The sequence below is a fragment of the Mustela lutreola genome, chromosome 2 (genome assembly GCF_030435805.1).
Source record: "Mustela lutreola isolate mMusLut2 chromosome 2, mMusLut2.pri, whole genome shotgun sequence".
Classification (NCBI taxonomy): domain Eukaryota; kingdom Metazoa; phylum Chordata; class Mammalia; order Carnivora; family Mustelidae; genus Mustela; species Mustela lutreola.
The window spans coordinates 21,031,633-21,054,415 of record NC_081291.1 but is presented as its reverse complement, the minus strand read 5'-3'; the positions used below and the strand labels follow the sequence as shown (position 1 = coordinate 21,054,415).

Here is a 22,783-nt window from a genome sequence, read left to right as displayed (position 1 = left end):
TGGCATAAGTGCTGCCTCTTTTTTTTTTTAATATTTTTATTTATTTATATGAGAGAGAGAATGAGAGAGAGAGCATGAGAAGGGGGAGGCTCAGAGGGGAAGCAGACTCCCTGCTGAGCAGGGAGCCTGATTCCGGACTCAATCCCGGGACTCCAGGATCATGACCTGAGCCGAAGGCAGTCGCTTAACCAACTGAGCCACCCAGTAGCCCCAAGCGCTGCCTCTTTCAAGAGGGAATGAGCAAAGAGAAATAAATATCAACAGCTCATTTCGTTTCTTTTGAGAGGGCTTGGGTACACCCACTAAGGTGATAATCCTCCAAAATCTGTTCTTACACCTGTTAACCAAAAATGAAGAAGACAGTAAAACTGGTCCAATGGACAAACAAAAGCATGCTAGTAACCTGTATGGGGAGGCGGGGTAATCAACAGAACTCTTTTTACTATTCCATTCTACTGATGAACACGCTGAAGCACTGAAGCTACAAACCACAAAAAAAACAAAACCACAAAACTCCCAGAAGGATTCATTAGTTGAGAAGAGGCTGTGAACAAAGACTGGAGCTTCACAAATACAGAGTCCATCAGACTTCACAACAGACATCATGGTGAGAAAGCACAGGAGGAAAAAGAAGATACCTTCATAAAATGAGAACCCAGCTACAGCACATGATTTTCTTACAAAACGCATTCACGTGTAACTGAAACATTTAAATGATCCCTTCAAACTCTTAATGATCAGAATTTCTGATCTGAGAGCTGAGAACAGGGTAGGTTGAGGAGCAGATGCTGTGGAGGGCAGGGCCAATCACCAGTCCCCGCTGCCCAGTCTCAAGAGAGCATCACTGAAAGTCAGACCTTGGCAAAACAGTAAACTAGTGCACACCACAGACCTTCGGAACAGTCTTGTTGGTTGCAACCTTAAATGTTAACTCCATGAATGCAAAAGGCTAGAGAGTAACTCTGGTCAGAGAAAGACAGGTAAGACCCTTTCTGACCAATCATTTTAAAAAATAAAACAACAGGAGCGCCTGGGTTGCTCAGTGGGTTGAAGCCTCTGCCTTCAGCTCAGGTCATGATCCCGGGATCCTGGGATCGAGCCCCGCATCGGGCTATCTGCTCAGTGGGAAGCCTGCTTTTCTTCCTCTCTCTCTCTGCCTGCCTCTCTGCCTATTTGTGATCTCTGTCAAATAAATTTTTTTTTTTAAGTTAAAAAAAAAAAAAAGTTTTCTGTGGGGCTGTAGAAAATGCAAAGAAAATGTGTACTTAGCCAGAAGCACACTGCAGTCTTGCTTCCTGATGGGTGAAGGGGACAATTAAAAATAAAAAGAAAGGCTAAGAACGGAAGTACAAAGTCTCTATAGTGAAAGAACATTCCACAGTGGCTCTCCCAGCACCTTGCACCCCACAGAGTAGCAACTCTTTAGAGCTCCACCATACCCAGTCACTCTCAAGGGAAAAAAGGCTCATCCTTCCTTCTCTCCTCTTCTCTCCTCAAATGTAGTCATGAGTTCTGTGCCTGAAGAAGGTACCTAACTATCCCTCTCCTCTTCTCTCCACACCACTGTACTACCTGGTTGGGTTCCTGCTCTAGCCTCCAGAGTCTCCCTGCCTCCTGACTGCTCCCTGCCAACCTCAACCCACACTGCAGAAAAGAGTGAGTTTTCTGAATCTGCTCCAGTCAGTCTCTAACCACCAGGATCTTCTAAAAACACTTTAAAATTGTTCCCTGTGCCCTTCAGATAAAATCTGAAATCCATCAGGCCTTTCCTGATTGCTGCCTTCTCTCTGACCACCAAGTACCTCCCTCCACCCACAACCCTCCGTTCCATGCTCTTTAGTCTCCAAAGCAGGATGCTGTGTCCCTCCTTTCCCCATCTCCTTATCTAACAAGTACATGTTAGATTCTAACTTACTTCTAACCGATACTCTCTTTCAGGTGTCTGCCTAAAGGTTAGCCTCTTGAAAGCGTTCCTAGATTTCTTCCTTTTTATTTTTACTTCAGTGTGTGCCCAGCACTGCTAGGCTTCAGTGCCTGTCAATACTACCTGTGGAGAAAAGGTTAATAACTGCTGCTTTCTCTCTTGGTACGCTGTTAGGGGAATTTTATGTGAAACTAGCACATCCTGCTTCTATACTCTGAACAGGACCGAAGACTACTTTAAGACTTCAGAAGACAATTCAGGAAATACTTAAAGAACTTCCCTTCAGGAAGGTTGCTGGGAAGTCTGAAGTCAGGACAGACAAAGCAGTTGGTGAATGGCTGTGGGCCCAGCACCAGGTCTGTGGTGAGCCCTGTGAGATATAGACCCAACACACTGTACCCAGTCATGCCCGAGGGCATACAATAACTGCTCCAAGTCACCAGCCCTGCTCTCAGAGCACTGGGGCTCACTCGACCAGTAAGGCTTGTTATCAGTTAGATTTATTCATGTCACAAATACAAGAAACATGGCAGTGACTGGGTGGCTCAGTCAGTTAAGTGTCAGACTCTTAGTCTCGGCTGAGATCTTGATCTCAGTTGAGTCTGGGCCTGGCATGGACTCTGTGCCAGGCATGGAGTCTCCATACATACATACACATGTACATACCACTAACTTACTCAGTCCTCAAAACAGCCCTTTTAAGTAGATAATGCTACAATTATTCCCATTTTACAGAAAGAAAACTTGCTCAAAAAGGTCTAAGTAGTAAAGAGAGGGTTTGAACTGAAGTGGCTGATCTGTCTCCAGAGCTCTCATTCTTGGCCACCACTCTGCATAATTTCTCCTCTACTCCCATTTCCCTTCATGGAAATTATGTGGAAGGAAAACAGAGTTTAGAGACAGAGCTACATATGTACTGTGCCTCAGTTTACAATGAAAGGTACAAGAAAATGCAATGCAGCATGCCGGATCAATTAGATAATCATATTTGGGGAAGAGAGGGATGAACCTTGACCCCAACCACATACCATACAAAAATCAGTTCATGATGGATCACTGACCTAAATGTGAAGGTAAAACATTTAAAGCTTCTCGAAAATAGGAGAATATCTTTATGACCTTGGGGTAGCCCTAAAGCACTAAACATAAAGGGAAAAATAAATTCAATTTCATTATAATTAAAATATCTACTCATCAAAAATACAATTTAAAAAAGGAGCATAAAAACTGCCCGAAAAAGAAAACACAAGAGGGTAAAAAATCAAGCAATACAGAAGGGAAAGATGGGTATTTATGTGTACCCAATAAGGTTCATATCCAGATACGAAGAATTTCTATAAATCAATAAGAAATAGATGAAAGGGAAGAAAAGTGCTCCAAAAAATGTGTTCAGACACTTTACAAAAGTGAAAACGGTCATAAGCATATGGAAAAAGGCCAAGAACTTAAGTAATCAGAGAAATGCAAATTAAACCTATAATCAGAAGCTCCCACTCCCTGGATTACTGGGAAGGAGGGCTAAAGGTCCTTCAAAGTCACTCTGAACAACTGTGTCAGTATCTGACATGCTTTCCTGATGCAGATTACAAAACAATCTTCTGCCCCCAGCACACCCAAACTCTGCCCCTTTGTGTCTTTAAGCCTAGCATGCAGAAAAGGAGGACAGGAAATTGAATCAAAATTGACACTACTTCATTTCTAAGAAGAAATCACCCTATCGTTCTCTGACTGACTTATTTCACTCAGCGTAATACACTCTAGCTCCATCCACATCACTATAAGTGGTAAGTTTCATTCTTTTTGATGGCTAATATTCCATTGTGTGTGCATGTGCGCACATGAACACACACACACACACACACACACCCCTTCTTTATTATCAACTGATGGACATTTGGGCTCTCTCCATAGTTTGGCTATTGTTAACAATGCTGCTATAAACATCAAGGTGCATGTACCCCTTCAAATGTGTATTTCTGTATCCTCTGGGTAAATATATAGTAGTGCAATTGCTGGATCGTAGGGTAGTTCTACTTTTAACTTATTGAGGGATCTCCATACTCTTCTCTAGAGTGGATGTACCAGTTTGCATTCTTAAGGAGGACACATGTTGTGATGAGCACTGGGTGCTATATGTAAGTGATGATTCACTGAATTCTACTCCAAAAACCAATACAGCACTGTGTATTAGCTATGTAAAATTTAAATTAAAAAAAAAAAAAAAGTCAACCTAAAGTCTTTGATTTAGGTTATTCTGAAAAATCAGTCTAACAATATTCAAGTTGTCTCGGGAAAAGGTGATACAACTTTCTGGGGTTGGAGAGGAGGAGGAGAGAACAAATACAGAATAAAAAAATCTGTCCTGGGGCACCTGGGTAGCTCAGCCAGTTAGGCATATGACTTTTGATCTCAGCTCAGTTCTCGATCTCAGGGTTGTGAGTTCAAGCCCTACACTGGCTTCTACGCTGGGCATGAAGCCTACTCAAACAAAAAGGTTTTTTTTTAATCTTATATATGTAATTTTTTTTAAAGATTTTATTTATTTACTTGACAGAGATCAGAAGTAAGCAGAGAGGCATGGAGAGACAGTGGGGGGGGAAGCAGGCTCCCTGCTGAGCAGAGAGCCTGATGTGGGACTCAATTCCAGGACCCTGAGATCATGATCTGACCTAAAGGCAGAGACTTAACCCACTGAACCACCCAGGCTCCCCTTAAATCTGTAATTTTTATAAAATATTTTATCTATTTATTTGAGAGAGAGAGCGCACACAAGTGAGTGAGCAGGGGGAGGAGCAGAGGGAAAGGGACAAGCAGGCTCCACACTGAGTCCTGAGGCTGATGCAGGACTAGATCTCAGCACCCTGGTATCATGACCTGAACCAAAACCAAGAGTAGGATGCTTAACTGACTGAGCAACCCAAGCACCAATGTCTTAAATCCGTAATTTAAGGAATGGTGCTGGTCATCTAAGTTGAGAAAAAAATGCTGAAATGCTGTCTGTATTACATTCAGTCACATGGCTAAACTGGCATTCCATGCTGATTCGCAGCCCTTTTCTCTGCTTTGGTGATTCTTCTTTGTTCCTAAAAACATGCACATCCTTCTCTGTCTTCATCCAGAATAAGAAAACAGATCTAGATTCAAGTGGCAGAATTTCATCTTGTGGAAGTGAACCTAAAGACTGAGCAAGGTCTTGCCCAAGATCATAAAAATTTAGATGCAGATGATTACCTTGCCCTGAGGGGCATTCCTCTCTATCAAACACTATGACTGAAGCAAAGGCTTTTTCTCAGGTGTGGCTTGAGCCAGTAGGTACTGTCCCCCAACTCTCCTGCATCATCCATTTCTCCCTCCCTACCTAATAAGCCCCACTGGCAAAAAGTCAACAAAGGATAAGATCTTTTAACTTTTAAAAAAGCCTTTCCTTGATCTCAGATACCCCTTCATTTACAGCTTTTTTCATTTCCTTTTATACCAAAACTCCTCAAAATATTGTTTATACTTGGGGTCTCCAATTTCTCTCCACCTGTTCTTGTTTAAGCCCCTGTCATGGGCACTAAAACTGCTCATCAAAGACACCAAGGACTCCCATGCTGCTAAATCCAACAGCTAATTATTCTTTTTTAATTTTAATTCTAGTGTAGTTAACAGTGTTACATTAATTTCAGGTGTACATTACAGTGATTCAATAGTTTCATATGTTATTCAGTGCTCATCAATAAAAGTCTAGTCTTGGAGCACCTGGGTGGCATTTTCAGTTACGCAGCTGCCTTCAGCTCAGATCATGATCTCAGGGTCCTGGGATCAAGCCCCACATCAGGCTTCATGCTCAGTGGGGAATCCTCTTCTCCCTCTCCCTTTGCCCCTCCCCTTGCTCATGCACGCTCTCTCTCAAATAAACAAAATCTTAAAAAAAAAAAAAAATAGATAAATCTATTCTTGGGGCACCTGGATGGCTCAGCGGATTAAGCGTCTGCCTTCAGCTCAGGTCATGATGATACCGGGGTCCTGGGATCAAACCCTGTGTCAGGCTCCCTGCTCATGGGGAGCCTGCTTCTCCCTCTCCCTCTGCTGCTCCACCTTCTTGTGCTCTCTCACTCTATCAAATAAATAAATAAATAAATAAATAAAATCTTTTAAAAAATTAGGTAAGTCTATTCTTAATCCCCTTCACCTATTTTACCCATACCTCCACCTACCTTCCCTTTGGTAAGGATCAGTTTGTTCTCTATAGTTAAGAGTCTGGGTTTTTGGTTTGTGACTTTTTTTTTCCTTTGTTCATTTTTTAAATTTCACATATGAGTGAAATCATATGGTATTTGTCTTTCTCTGACTGGCTTATTTCACTTAGCACTATATTCTCTAGATCCATGCATGTTGTTGCAAATGGCAAGATTTCATTCTTTTTTTGTGGCTGAATAATATTCCTGTGTGTGTGTGTGTGTGTGTGTGTGTGTGTTCACACATCTTCTTTATCCATTCATCTACTGATGAATACTTGGGCTGCTGCCATAATTTGACTATCATAAATAATGCCTCAATAAACATAGTGGTGCATGTATCTCTTTGAATTCATGTTTCTGTAATTTTGGGGTAAATACCCAGTACTGCAATTCCTGGACTCTAGGGTAGTTCTAATTTTTTGAGGAATCTCCATACTGTCTTCCACTGTGGCTACACCAGTTTGCACTCCCACCAACAGTACACGAGGGTTCCTTTTTCTCCACATCCTCGCCAAAACTTGTTTTTCACTTTAGCATTTCTAACAGGTATAGGTGATATCTCATTATTATTTTGATTTGCATTTCCCTGATGTTGAATGATGTGGAACATCTTTTCATGTGTCTGTTGGCCATCTGGATATGTTCTTTGGAGAAAAGTCTGTTCATCTCTTCTGCCCATTTTTAAATTGGATTATTTGGGTTTTTTTTTTCAGTTTTGAGTTGTAGGAATTCTTTTTATACTTCGGATACTAACCCTTTATCAAATATGTCATTTGCAAATATCTTCTCCCCTTTGTAGGCTATCTTTCAATTTTGTTGGTTGTTTCCTTTGTTGTGCAACTTTTTTATTTTGAGGAAGTCTCAGAAGTCTATTTTTGTTTTTGTTTCCGTTGCCTTCAAGAAGACCTATCCAGAAAGATATTGCTATAACCAATGTCAGAGAAATTACTGCCTGTGCTCTCTTCTAAGATTTTTATGGTTGCAGGCTTCATATTTAGGTCCTTAGAGTTTATTTTTGTGTATGGTGTAAGAAAGTGGTCCACTTTCATTCTTCTGCATGTAGCTGTCCAGTTTTCCTAACACCATTTGTTGAAGAGACCTTTTACCATTGCATATTCTTTCCTCCTTTGTCAAAGATTAATTGACTATATAATTGTGGGTTTATTTCTGGGCTTTCTATTCTGTTCCATTGATCTGTGTGTCTATTTTTTGTGCCAGTACCATACTGGTTTGATTATTACACCTCTGTAATATAACCTGAAGTCTGGAATTGTAATACCTTCAAAAAAAATTTTTTTTCCCAAGATTGCTTTGGTTATTTGGGGTCTTTCTTGGTTCCATACAAATTTTAGGATTATTTTTTCTGGTCCAATAAAAATGCTATTAGTAGTTTGATGGTGACTGAATTAAATCTGTAGATAACTTTGGGTAGTATAGACATTTTAATAATATCTGTTCTTTTTTTAATCCATGAGTATAAGAATGTCTTTCCATTTCTTTGTGTCGTCTTCAATTTCTTTCATCAATATCTTACAGTTTTCAGAATACACTTCTTTCATTTGTTTGATTAAGTTTATTTCCAGGTATTTTACTATTTTTGGTGCAATTGTATATGGGACTCTTTTCTTAATTTTTCCCTCCGCTGCTTCTTTATTAGCGTATGGAAATGCAACAGATTTCTGTATGTTGATTTTGTATCCTGTGATCTTACTTAACTCATTTACTAGTTCTTGTAGTTTTCTGGAGGAGTCTGTAGGGTTTTCTATATATAGTAACATGTCATCTGCAGACAGTGGAAATTTTACTCTTTCCTTACTGAAGTGGATGTCTTTTACTTCTTTTTGTTGTCTGACTGCTGTGGCTAGGACTTCCAGTACTATGCTGAACAAAAATGGCGAGAGTGCACATCTTTGTCTTACTCCTGACCTTAAGGGAAAAGCTCCCAGTTGTTCCCCACTGATGATGATATTAGCTGTGGGTTTTTTATATAGAGCCTTTATTATGTTGAGGTATGTTCCCTCTAAACCTACTTTATTGAGTGTTTTTATCATGAATGAATGTACTCTGTCAAATGCTTTTTCTGCATCTATTGAAATGATGACATAGTTTTTATCCTTTCTCTTATTTGATGTGATGTATCACATTGATTGATTTGCAAATATTGCATCCACAGTCAATTCTTACTCCTCACACTATCCTAGCTATTGTTTATCTTTAAGTAACATGGTTGATCACAGCTGCTGTGAAATACAATGGAGGGTGAGGGCTACCATAGCATTTTTCTCTTTCCTACTGCCTCAGTGGCCATTTCTTCTCAGTCTTCTTTCCTAGACCATCTTCATCCCCCTCCCCACCTTTGAGTGTCCAGCTCTTAGTCACTCAGGCCACTTCTCTTATTTCTGGGATGATCTCATCCTGTCCCATGACATACATTTACATACTGATATAGCCCACGTTTTATCATCAATGTAGAGTTCTCCTCTGAACTTCAACTCCATAATCTAACTGCCTTCTAGACATCTCAACTTGGAGACATAAACCATGTCAAATTTAACATGTTTCCAAAACTAAAGTTTTATCTGTCTCTAATCTATGCCTCTCCCAATCTTCCCAAGCTCAGAAAATGGCACATCCAAGTTGTTCAATCCAAAAGCTTTGGAACCCATCCTTATCTTCTCTCTTTCACACAATCTACATCCACTTCATCAACAAATCCTATTGCTCTATCTTCGAAACATATCCAGAATTCAACTACTAACCACCAAGCCACCATCACCTCTTGCCTGGATTTTGCAGTATCTTCCTAATTAGTCTTTTGACCTTATCTCCCTTAGCCTGCTCCTGACATATCAGTCACAGTGATCTTTTAAAACCTAGACCAGATCTCATTCCTCTGCTCAAACGGTCTAGCAGCTCCCACATCACATAATAAGGCCCATGCAGTCTGATCCCATGGTCTCTCTTCGATCACCCTCATCCCAGCATACACTGCTTCAGCTACCATGGCTCCCTGTTGTTTCTTCCACACATTAAGAAAGCTCCTGCCTTTAGATCTTTGCTTCTGCTATCCTACCTGTCTTGAATGCTCTTTCCCTAGACAACCACCAGTCTAGCCCCCTACCTTCATGGCTCACTCAAAAGTCCCCTGATCAAGTAAGGTCTCTCTTGACCATGCTACATAAAATAGAACCACACCACATTTATATTTTACCTAGTCCCCCTGACACCCTGTTTATGTATTTATCATCTGTCTCTACCTAATAAATAGAAATCCCCTGTATAGAGGCAATTTTATTCCCTGCTCTATATCCAACACCCATGACATTGCCTAGCAAAAAGTGCTCAATAAATATTACTGAATGACTAAATGAATGCATTCCTTTCCTCTGCCACTCACACACTGTACTGCTCTCCTGATGTCCTCTGTTCTCTTTTTGGGACCCACCACTCTTTTAGGCACTGAGACTCACTGGACTACACAGCTTTTTACACAATTTGGCTCCTAAAAGACTCTATTAGGTACCTTTCTCATAAAAACTTCATTCTGGGTGCCTGGGTGGCTCAATCAATTAAGTGTCTGCCTTCAGCTCGGGTCATGATCCCAGGGTCCTAGGACTGAGCCCCATGTCTGGCTCCTTGTTCATCAAACAGCCTGGGTTTCCCTCTGCCCCTCTCCTTCTCTCTCTCTCAAATAAATAAAATCTTAAAAAAAAAAAAAAAAAAAAAAAAAACAACCAACAACAACTTCACTTCAACTAATGCATTTAACAGTCTACTCTGAGAGTCTTGTAAATAGATGTTGGTCTGTGGGCTACAAAACAGTCACCTGGAGCTACAGGAAGATAAATAATCTTATTCACTGAACATTAATGGTTAATCTAAAGGGAAGTCTCTAGCAAAATGTCACTATGTTCTATTCTCACTCAGTTCTATCCAATTCCCCGTGACCTGGATAGCTAATAAAGATGACAAAATCCATTATCCAAGTAAAATGAAAGCACATATCCATGCAAAGGCTTATATATAAATGTTCAATAGTGGCTTCCTTTATAGTAACACAGAAAGAAAGAAAGGAGGAGGAAGGGAAGAAGAGAGGAAGAAAGAACCCATATAGAATGGATAAACAAATTGGGGTATATCTATACTATCCAATACTACTCAGAAATGCAAAGAAATGAACAAATGATATATACAACATGGATGAATCTTAATTATGCTGAGTGCAAGAAGCCAGATGCCCCCAAAGAAAATACCCTATGTGGTTTCATTTATACCAAAATATAATCAATAAAGACAGAAAGCAGATCAGTGGTTCACTAGGCACAGGGCAGGAAAAGGAGGGAAGGACTTCAAAAGGGAATAAGGAAACTTTCAGGAGTAAGGCATATGCTCATTATCTTGATTTTGATGATAATTTTAGGGATATATACCTAGCACAATTAAACTTTAATAAGGCTGGGAAAAAAAAAAACAAAAATCCAACTATACAATACTCTAAATAGCTTAGTGGGATATATTAAAAGAAAAAAACTGCAAAAAAACTCTTGAACTGGGGTGCCTCAGTGGCTCAGTGGGTTGGAGCCTCTGCCTTCCGCTCAGGTCATGATCCCAGGGTGCTGGGATCGAGCCCCACATCGAGCTCTCTGCTCAGCAGGGAGCCTGCTTCCTCCTCTCTCTCTGCTTGCCTTCCTGCCTACTTGTGATCTCTGTCAGCAAATAAATAAAATCTTTAAAAAAAACTCTTGAACTTTAGATTTATTGTTTGTAGCGAAAACATCTGAAATTATTTGAACCTACTGTAAAACTAAGCAAATTAATAAATACACTGATGCTGAAAACCAAGTTATCACTGTGGGAGGAAGATACAAATAGGAAATAGAAGTTTTAAAGTTTAGAGCACTATTTATGAACACAATTTTTTAAATAAATGTATTTCCTGGCTCTACAGACCAAAAGAGCCTATAATCAATAATATTCCAGTAGTAATGAGCATATGTATAGCCCAGATCTTAGCTTCTAAGTACCATTTCCCTCTAAAAGAAACCAACAATCTTTGGAGAAAAAGCCAGTTCCCAGGTTGGAACAGAGAAAATACAAGCAAGGTCTAGAACACTGCTGTGCCAGAAAGAAAAGGAAGTACACACAAACTATAGGGAATGCGTCCAAAGGAACAGTGAAATTAGCTGTAAGGTGCTCCCACTAGCCAACTCTGGGACAATTTGAGCATCAAAATGAACAAGAGGAATGGATTCTATCACACTGAATTTTTCAAGATTTTATTTATTTGAAAGAGGAAGCACGAGCAGGGGGACAGTCAGAGGGAGAGGGAGACCCCCCACTGAGCATGGAGTCCCATGCAGGGCTCAATTCCAGGACCCCTGAGATCATGAACTGAGTGGAAGTCAGATGGTTAACCATGGGTGACTCAGCCACCCAGGTGCCTCTATCACACAGAATTTTTCAAAAAAGGATGAGACCATATTGATATTTTTTAAAAATAAATAATAATAATAATGAGGAGGAGGATGAAGAAAAATAAAAGTGGGGAGGGAGAGCTCATCTTTACCAAAAAATACAAATAAATGTAAAAGGAATATAGAATCACAAAAATCACCATTTTGCAGCTACCATATTAGTAAGTGATACAAGCAGGAATCATCAATGGAAACTGAAAACACTGGATAAAAGACTGGAGGCACAGGATATTCCCATAGTTTTAGGTTCACAGAAAAACTGAGAGGAAGGTACAGAGATTTATCAAATACACCCGCCCCAATACATGCATAGCCTCCCCCATTATCAATATCACCCAGCAAAGTGGTCCATCTGTAACACAGAGTGGATGAGCCTACATTACCACATTATTATTACCCAAAACCTATAGTTTACATTAGGGTTCACTCTTGGTGTTATACGCTTCCCTATTTTTTATTTTTTATTTTTTTATTTATATATTTTTTTATTCATTTGACAGAGAGAGATCACAAGTAGGCAGAGAGGCAGGCAGAGAGTGAGAGAGGGAAGCAGGCTCCCAGCTGAGCAAGACAGCCCGATGCGGGACTCCTTCCCAGGACCCTGAGATCATGACCTGAGCCGAAGGCAGCGGCTTAACCCACTGAGCCACCCAGGTGCCCCTATTTTTTATTTTTTTAAAATAAAAACTTAGGGGGCGCCTGGGTGGCTCAGTGGGTTAAGCCTCTGCCTAAAAAATAAATAAATAAAAGCTTAGAAGAGTAAAAATAAGTGAAATGCCATGGAATTACAAAGTCACTATAATTATGAAGACTTTTAAATGGCACATGCAAAAAGGGATACACAACAGGATTCTAGTTTTGTAAAAATACACATCTGCATAGCAAAAGGCTGGGAAAACTACAACGAAGTACCTTGCTATCACTGGCTGATGGAATTACATGTGATTTTTGTGTCCTTTATAATACTATGTATTTCCAATATTTATTTAATAAGCATATGTTACTCACAATCACAAAGTTATTAAACAGTAAAGTCAACAAGCCATTTGGCATTATAGATTTTGAAATATTATTCAAATTCCAAACACACTCTCCAATGAAGGATCTAGATCTAGGACATTACGCAATCACAGGTTTCATAAAGTTTCTTTAAAACTATTCTTAGAAAATAAATCTAGGCTCAAAGTAAGGATGTCTTATGTGACAGAGATGCCATAATAAATGGTGAAAACTATAACTCCATAACTTATGCTGCCTTGTGAAGGCCCTCTTCCATATGAGGAAGAGAACATTGGGTAGGATTCCCATTAGACTCCTGAACTCACTACTCCCAGGTACAATTCTTTATGAAACAAAACCACCCATTCTGACTTAGTACAAATTTCTAGAAGCTCCCCACACTTCTTTGACTTGCAGCCGCTCAGACAGCATAACTTTTCCTGCAGACTGCTACTATTTACTGATTATGTCGAGAACTCACAGTGAGAATCTGAAAGTGCAACAGTCAGAACTCAAATAAACCCAGGATTCCAGGTATATTTCAAACTGCCACCACTGCCCCTATATACTCAGGCCCCTTCCTATCTCACCCCAGACCACTCTGGCCTTTCCTCTCTATGCTCCAGCCATCATGGCCTCTACGTTCCTGATTCTTAAACAAGCAAATCTGTTCCCACACCAGGGCTTTGCCCTGGCCCTCTGCCTAGAACACTTTACCCGATTCTTTGCATTGTAAGCAAAGAAGACAAATAGAATGGGGTCAGAGAAAAAGCAAAAAGCAAACTCCCTGCAGAAGAGTCTGAGATCTAGGGGTTGAGAAGATGATCGGCTTTCCCTACCCAGTGATCCAAAATGAAGGAGGTCAGCCTAAGGCCAAAGTTGACATCCAGGGAGGCTGGCTTTCTGTCAACAAGATAGCATGAAGCAGGTTCCAGAAGGCACATATCTAGTTTCAATTCCAGTATCTCAGTATCCTGATTTGTCATGTAAAACAGACAAAAATAAAATAAACAAAAAAGCAGCCTTCACCTTCTAAAAGGATGTACCCATCAAGGCAGTCTGTGCCCAGATCTTGACTAACTTAAACCAGGACTTCTCAAACTTTTCTACTGAAGAGTCCTAAATACCCACAGAAAATGTGCTTATCCCTTTGGGACTCCCAGGGTACCATTCAAAATGCACTCAAACTGGGGTACCTGTGTGGCTCAGTTGGTTAAGCATCTGCCTTCAGCTCAGGTCATGATCCCAGGGTCCTATGATTGAGCCCCAAATTGGGTTCCCTGCTCCACAGGGGCCTATTTCTCCCTCTCCCTCTGCCGGCTGCTCCCCCTGCCTGTGCTCTTGCTCTCTCTCTGTGTCAAATAAATTAATAAAATGTTTAAAAAACAAAAACAAAAGCACTCATACTCTAAAATTTATTTGAAAAAAAAAATCCCATTTTACCTTAAAAATGCATATGAATTGTGGTTTCTATGCTTAATTTTCATTACAAAAATATTTTTAATTCCTTACCAGTTAAAGTACAAAAGTCTCAACCCCCAACACCACTCCCCCGATCTCCTGATAAAACTGACACTCTAACAAGTTTGTCATGTTCATCCTGAAGCTCCATAAACTCCCAATATGTCTACTGCAACCTGGGGAAGCAAGTTTGGAAATAAAACCCTCTGGCAAGCAATCATTCTTAGAATAACCAGTAAGTTCGTTTTTTTTTTTTTTTTTAAAGAATTTATTTATTTATTTGACAGAGATCACAAGTAGGCAGAGAGGCAGGCAGAGAGAAAGAGAGGAGGAAGCAGGCTCACCGCTGAGCAGAGAGCCCGATGCGGGACTCGATCCCAGAACCCCGGGATCATGACCTGAGCCGAAGGCAGTGAGCCCAACCCACTGAGCCACCCAGGCGCCCCAACCAGTAAGTTCTTTAAGGGCTTGGTCTTTTCTCCAGTAAAATTCCTTTAGAAAAACCCTACTCTTGTCTTAGCTTAACAAGGCTATTCATAACATGGGCCAAACAGCTTGGGTGAGTAGAATGCTCTCAGAAGAAGAGTGGTGGTGGCCCCACAACCCTGATGGAGAACCAGGCTAAGACCAAAAAAAACCCGCACAAGTAATGAAGTAAAAATACCGTATCGTAGGAAAGAATGGGGAATCTGGATTTTCCTTGCAAATATTTCACAAGAATAAAAGTAGCCTACAACAAATACAAGTGGTAGTGGAAGGGGAATCATACTATTAACTAAGATTCATCATACACCTGCAGAATGAGCGAAATCAGGAATTGGATCCATTAATCCAGATGTTAATAAGAAACACATGACGTTCTTGTTTAAAAATTTTTTTTTAATTTTAAGCATGTCCTCTGCCAGTGCAACCTATAAGGGCATATTTAGGCCCAGGTTTCTTGCTACTTTTCTCTTCTGTCTCCCTGCTGCAGGGGTATAAGAAGCTACCTTGGGGAAACAGATGTTAAGATTTTTGCCATGTATATAGACAGGAAAACCCTTGGAAATATCTCTTGATCTAAACTTTATCACTTATGGTTGCTAAAGCCATGAAATGAAGAATCCACTGTAGGATTAGAGCGCAGTAATAATGAGAAAAACAAAAGTGCCAACAAAACACCAAGGCAAAGGAAAATCTCTTTACAAAGCCAAGTACACACAGGACTCTGACATGAACCAGCCATGCCACACTTTCACATTCACTGAAACACATTAAATGGCAACTGAAAACAAACTTTTTTTTGTAAAAGCTAGATTATTGTAGGAGTTCTCTTCATCTAAATATTTCAAAATACCTTATCTAGGGCAAGATATTGGACCTGAAGCTGAGCTAGAAGAAAATACTGGGCCAGAAAAACTACTTTTGCATAAGGAAAGCCAATTCCAGGGGTACCAGGTATTTTGTTTTATTTTTAAAGATTTTATTTATTTATTCGAGAGAGAGAGAGCACAAGCACAGGGGACATGGGGCAGAGGGAGAGGTATAAGCAGACTCCCCGCTGAGCAGGAACCACCCCCCCCCCCAATCAGGGGTTCAACGCCAGGACTCCGGGATCATGACTTGATCTAAAAGGCAGATGCTTAACCGACTGAGCCACCCTGGCACCACAGGCACCAGGTTTTGAACTTCTGCCTCTGATAATGATAGGTCCCAAAGGTGCTAACACCTAACTTCTCCCACCATTCCAAGAGAATAGAGAAAATATAACACATGCATTAGGAGAGAAGAAAAACAGGGAAATGAAAAAGCAATCCAGGGGCGCCTGGGTGGCTCAGATGGTTAAGCGTCTGCCTTCGGCTCAGGTCATGATCCCAGAGTCCGGAGATCAAGCCCCTCATAGGGCTCCCTGCTCAGCGGAGAGCCTGCTTTGCCCTCTCCCTCTGCTGCTCCCTCTGCTCGTGATCTCTCGCTTTGTTCTGTCAAATAAATAAAATCTTAAAAAAAAAACCCAAAATGTCTTATAACACGCCAAGAGCCCCCCAGTATGCTAGAAATTGGAAAGCACTGTCTTCTCCCCACCTTTTTAAAAACCAAATCATGGTGCTCCCCAAGAGCCAAAGCCTCCATGCTGTCAGACTACTATCCCACAAGTCAACATTCAAAGGTCAATACCAAGGGGGAGACAATGCCCCATATAATGCAGCAAAGCTAAAAATACCTCTAACTCCCCCATCTACTTCCTATCTACCCCATTCTTCCGCCTTTGTAAAGATTTCATCATCCCGGGCGCCTGGGTGGCTCAGTGGGTTAAGCCGCTGCCTTGGGCTCAGGTCATGATCTCAGGCTCCTGGGATCGAGTCCCGTATCGGGCTCTCTGCTCAGCGGGGAGCCTGCTTCCCTCTCTCTCTCTCTCTGCCTGCCTCTCCGTCTACTTGTGATTTCTCTCTGTCAAGTAAATAAATAAAATTAAAAAAAAAAAAAAAAAAAAGATTTCATCATCTCCCCCAGACTTTACCTATTCTGTCTTCAACCTGCCCCACATATGCAACAAGTCACCAAGTCCTATAAATTTTACTGTAACAAATCTGACCATTTACTCCTGCTATGCAGGTTAACTGATCCCAACAGTTCAAAAATCTCATTAATCCCTCCCATAAAGTTTTACCACAGACCTATTTGGTCTTCACTATCTACAGGCCATCTCTTCTGTATACTGCTAAATAACATTCTTAAAAATCAAAGGTTTAATGAATGCTCCTTGGTAAAAACTTCCATCAATTCCCATGCTGCCTTGAAAACAAATTCTAAACTCCCCCCTAAACTGATTCCAAGCTATCATTCCAGTCTCACTCTGGTCATTCCCCTAATGTGTCCAGTTCTATAGCAAGTAGGTTATCATTCTCTAGCATATGTCATACCTGCCTTTCTACTATGCCTTTACTCATGCTATTACTTCTCATCTCTGTCAATAGTATTAATCAATTTCTTCCTTCACAGCACAAACTAAGAGAGAAAGCAACCCATTACAGGCAAGGGAATGATATGAACCTATGGTCTCACAAACAGCATGGGTTTGAAAAAGGAGTACCACGTTGGAAACCAAAGGCCCAGCTTTGCCACTTTCTTGCAAAGTCATACTGAGTGGGTCACTTGCCTTTCTAAGCCTCAATTTCCTTATCTCTAAAGTGTATCTGCCCTACCTAACACCTAGGATTATCAAGATAAGTAAGATAAACTGTGTCAAAATGCTTGTGAGGGGATGAACTAAAGCAGTATTTAGAGGGCAATTAATAGTTTTAACTGTTTTTATTAGGGGAACAAATATAAGCACATTCTTTTTTTAAAAGATTTATCTATTTATCTGAGACAGAGAGAAAGAGAGGGAGAGCACGAGTGAGAGGAACAGAGGGAAAGGCAGAGAAAATCTCAATCCCTGCTGAACACAAAGCCTGATGTGGAGTTTGATATTATGACCCTAAGATCATGACGTGAGCCAAAACCAAGAGTTAGTTGTCTGTTAGCGCCACCCAGGCGCCCTGGTAAGCACATTCTTTTTTTTTTTTTTTTTTTTAATATTTTATTTATTTATTTGACAGACAGAGATCACAAGCAGGTGGAAAGGCGGGGGGCGGGGGAGCAGGCTCCCCGCCGAGCAGAGAGCCCTACTCGGGACTCTATCCCAGAAACCCAAGCCAAAGGCAGAGGTTTTAACCCACTGAGCCACCCAGGCACCCCCTGGTAAGCACATTCTTAAGACGTTTGGAAGTAATGGGCAACTGGGTGCCTCAGTGGGTTAAGCCTTTGCCTTCGGCTCAGGTCATGATCTCAGGGTCCTGCAATGAAGCCCCACATCGGGCTCTCTGCTCAGCAGGGAGCCTGCTTCCCCCTCTCTCTCTGCCTGCCTCTCTGCCTACTTGTGATCACTGTCAAATAAATAAAATAAAATCTTTTTTTTTTTTAAGATTTTATTTTATTTATTTGACAGAGAACACAAGTAGGCAGAGAGGCAGGCAGAGAGAGAAGAGGAAGCAGGCTCCCCACAGAGCAGAGAGCCCGATGTGGGGCTCGATCCCAGGACCCTGGGATCATGACCTGAGCCGAAGGCAGAGGCTTTAACCCACTGAGCCACCCAGGGGCCCCAATAAATAAAATCTTTTAAAAAAAAGAAAAGAAAAAGAAATTTGGTAGTACTGCTAAACAAACCCAAAAGAAGTAGGAGGAAGAATATTATAAAGCAGAAATTATAAAGAAAACAAACACAAATAGAGGGAATCACCAAAGAAAATTCTTTGAAAAGGTGAGTATGATAGTTCAGATGTTTGTGTAAATGATGAGGAAGCACTACAAAAGTGAGTTATTGTCATCTAGTAGAGATGAAACTTCAAGTAACAGTTTCCTTTCTGAAAGGGTTTCTCAACCTCTGCACTACTGATACTTGGGGACAATAACTGTGTGTAGGACAGAGCTGTCCTATGCAATGCAGGATATTTAGCAGCATCCCGGGTCTCTGCCCACAAGATGCCAGCAGCATTCCTCCCTCACCTTATGGAAGTCATGACAGTGTTTTCAGACACTGTCAATTGTCCCCTGGGAGGCAAAATCATCCTACATTGAGAACCACTGCTCTAAGACAAAAAAAGGCCACATCACACCATACCAGCTAAAACTATTCATAGCTATTCCTAATTTTAGAATAGCTGGCTGCTCTACCCATTAAGACTGTGGGATGACCAGCAAGCCAAGGCAGGAAGGGTAAGACTGAAGAAATGGACAGGTCTCAGATGGTTCAGCAAAATTGCAGAGTGTGCAAAATAAGAGAACCAGGAAAACTTTAAGCTCTAAAACAGCGGCAAAGTTGCCACAAGTAACAGAAGCATCACTTCCATTTGGGAGTGCTTGGGTGAGTAGAGCTCTAACACTACTGTGAAACATCAAAAGGATCCTTGATCAAAATCCAAGAACATACCCTAGCAGAGCAAGAGAAGAAGAAAGCACCTACAGAGCATTTTTTTCTAACACTCTGAACTTCGTAAGTAATAAAAATAACTCATTTCAAATTTTTAAAAATTATTTCATCTGAGAATGGTATAAATAATCTTTTTTAAAAACTCCGTTACAGGGGCATCTGGGTGGTTAAGTGTCTGCCTTTGGCTCAGGATATGATCCCAGGGTCCTGGGATCAAGCCCCACACTGGCCTCCCTGCTCAGTGAGGAGCCTGCTTGTCCCTCTCCCCACCACCCTACTCATGCTTTCTCTTGCTATCTCTCTCTCTCAAATAAATAAACAAAATCTAAACAAACAAACAAACAAAAAACCCACTCCAGTTGCATAGCTACACTATTCTGAGACAAATTACAATTCTCACCACTTTTAAATAAATAATAGTAAAGTTCAGAGAAGCATCTGCTTTTCTTTTAATAATTAAGAACCTAACAAGGAAGGCAGAATTCCAAAAAGCTAAGAGGGAAGACAATGTGTATATATCCACCATACCTACCAGTAGCATCCTAAATCCGATCTAAACCTGATAAGAGTTCTAGAGGGTATCTTAAAATATAATTCTGAGAACCCAAATGATAAAAAGCAAAAACTGATGCAGTACCTGGGGACTCTAATGCCATCTTAAGAACCATGAGAGCCAAGCAAGGCAGTCTGGTGGTATACCCTTCCAGCACTATCTTCTATTACTTCTACTTATTCTACTTTATAGAAAGGAACTGCAGAACCAACTGGGGAGACTCCAACTGAATAAACAAGCAGTGGACAGCAAACAATATCAAGAAAAAATAAAATAAAATAAAATGGTAATTTCCTTGCCAGAGGTGGGGGAAGTAGAAATGGGGCAGAGACTCCTAGATAGTTTAAATGAGGGAAAACTGATCCCTGAACCATATAACATATAACCATGAATGAGAACTGAAGATAGTACTTCAGCAAAGAAAGAGGATCCATGTTCATCCTTCTTGAATCTGGAGAAAAGCAGTAGCACATCTTCCTAGGCTCCTTCAGATGCAAGCAAAGATAACCTAATATAATGCTGCGTCCTACCAAGGTGGTTTGTTATAAAGAGAGAAAACTTTATTCCTCAGTCAATAGGAATCTTACAAACAACTAAATCCTATGCGATGAAAGCCTGGAATTAACTGAGAAGCCCTGTGGCTGTCCGGATGACCTGACATTAGACTGAAGATGAAAAGAAAAAGTCAATGCCACTGCAATTAAGCTGTGAGCAAAGGAAGGGGTGAGCCAAACAGGAATCCAGAGGGGTGCCTACCAGCTATAGAGGTGCAGTTCTCTCTCATCAGGAATAATTTACAGTCACTGGAAGTGGCTAGGAGGCAGAGCAGCACTACAGGAGATGCAATAAGCATTCTGGAGTTGTGAGCCTATCATCTGAAAATCTCTCCCCACATAATTCTCTCATGTCCATACAAGCAGAACTGTAAATATAATTTCAGGAAACTCACAGCTACCCTCATGCCTACCTGTGGTCACCTCATGAATTCATGACCCCAGACCACAAAGTCTCTCCACAAGGACTCTGCCATTGACTCATCCATGAAGTGAGCAAGAATTCTCTACTCTCAAATCTGCAAATCTGAATCTGCACATCTGTCAAAGACGAGTTAAATGCTAAAGGTCCATCCAGGACTGGAGTGAGGTCTACGCAGAGGGACAACAAGCCATTTCTTGAGAAATAGCATATGAGTTCACTGTTACTGTGTTCCCAGTCTCTACCTTCTCACAACAGATGACCTAAGAAATGCAATTGGAGACACCATGTTCTCCCAGCAAAAAACCCAAGAGAAGAAAAAATAAGGCAACCTATGTCACTCGCTAGAGCCACTCACCATCCAGTAGGTCTTCCGCGTCATCCCTGCCGTGCTCCTCCACTGCCACTTCCTCCTCCTCCTCCTCCTCTTCCGCATCCTCCAGCTCCACGTCCGGGTCCAGGTCTGGATCGCTCCCTGAGGCGGATTCGTCTGACATGGCTCCCAGAGGTCCTCAGTGGGCATTACCAACTCATGATCCACTGCAGGGGTCCTGGAAGGAGGACAAGAGGCATCAGGATCACCAAGCACTTCAATTAGGAACACGAGTCTTTCAAAGAGAAAATGCCAAGGATGAATGCCCTGAGGGGCAAACTAACCATACCCAAATTTCAACCTTCCTCACAAGTGCACTGACCCTGATACACGTTTTGGTGACTCTCTGCCCAGCTCAAGCTTCTCTTCACTGCTTAGACAAGAAAATGTCTTAAAGTGACCAAACAAACACACTCTATGCATCAGAACTCCCACTTGTTCATTCCTTCAATTTTTTTTGTATCTCTATATATGCATACATATACACATTAAGGTTATACAGTCACAGACACTACCACTAGGCTTTGGGAACAGATCAGGAAACACAACAAATCATGCTGGGGAGTTGGCACAGCCAGGAGGAGACTGGGGGAGTTCTCACTGAGCAGAGGCCAGAGGGCAGAGGGAGCCACACATACATTCGAAGGGGAAGTGTTCCAGGCATAATGAGCAGCATGGACAGAGCCCTGGAATGAGAGTAACTAGGAGAGCCAAGGGAAGAGGGAGTGGGTCCTGCCTGGAGCTGCCTCCGAGCACCATCTGGAAGACCGTATACTTTCCAATCACCTGAAAGCAAGGCTTCCAGCAGGCACCACACTAGCACTCCTCCCCAGTATGTGGGGAGCCTCACACTCCCCATGACTCAGAATGTTCCTGTGTCCTTCTCTGTTCTCAGGCCCTGCCTTACCTCTTAGCCCAATTTCAGCTCCATTTCTTCCAAGAAGTCTCAGTCAACTGCCCCAGTGTTCTGGGGTCATACTTCCTCTTCTGAACTCCAGTAGCAGCCATGCTTGACCATGCTGACCTTCAGTGAAGCCTTCATATGAGCTACCTGGCAAAGTGCTTTGCCTTCTGTGGATTCTCACTTCCAGTCCAGACAGTAAATCCCCAAGGGCAGGGAATTAGGTGGGAATTGTATATATCCTGGACCTGGAAGCATGTCCTATTCAGATCATTCACTCATTCACGTTCACTCCCTCATTTGTCAACTTGCTCTATTATGTCTAATATACGCCAGGTACTGCACTTGTCTGTCTGTCTGTCTCTTTCTCTCTTGACTGTTCTACTTTACTATTAGCTATAAAGGTCATTTCTTCTTGACGGGGAAAAAAGACAAAGAGAAAGCTAGACAGACTGCTTTGTGATAAAAGCACTAGCAAAATGTTAACATAAAGATTCACTAACCAATTCTTTCAATTTTTCTATATATTTCAAATTTTTCATAATAAAATGTGGGGAAGGAGCACAAAATAAATAATCTTTTCTAAGACAAACTGCTACACACAACCACATCCACAATCAGGTTATCCTAAAATTCCTCCCATCTCCCAAAATAAAAACCAAAACACAAGTCTCTAATTATTCAACACAAAAACTATTCCAGAACTGAAATCTCTTACTAAGGTCCAGACACAATTTGAAGTAGAACTTTTATGTTCTCCTAAAAAGAAACAGAAACAAAATGAAGTAAGTGAATCCTTTAGAATTTAAGACTGTCTATTTAATAACCATAGGAATTATAAGTGTGTATCCCTATGGGTCATGTACTTAGCCGCTCAAGGCAATGAAAGCAAAAAAACAGCTGTAAAATGATTTAGTAATAAAATTTAAATTTTTGCATTAGTAATGCACTT

General features: G+C 41.2%; 1 protein-coding gene across 6 annotated transcripts in view; it reads right to left on the bottom strand.

The window, feature by feature from the left end:
- Positions 1-22,783, bottom strand: part of RAD54L2 (RAD54 like 2) — a 115,566-nt gene that overhangs the window by 53,370 nt on the left and 39,413 nt on the right. For 5 of the 6 annotated variants that reach the window (XM_059161032.1, XM_059161035.1, XM_059161031.1 and 2 more), the window contains one exon: positions 20,916-21,108. In XM_059161032.1, the coding sequence (XP_059017015.1) occupies positions 20,916-21,054 (139 nt within the window). In that variant the 5' untranslated portion in view covers positions 21,055-21,108. Of the gene's footprint in view, positions 1-20,915; positions 21,109-21,837; positions 22,591-22,783 lie in introns of all 6 variants that reach the window. The other variant, XM_059161033.1, reaches the window with a different exon arrangement.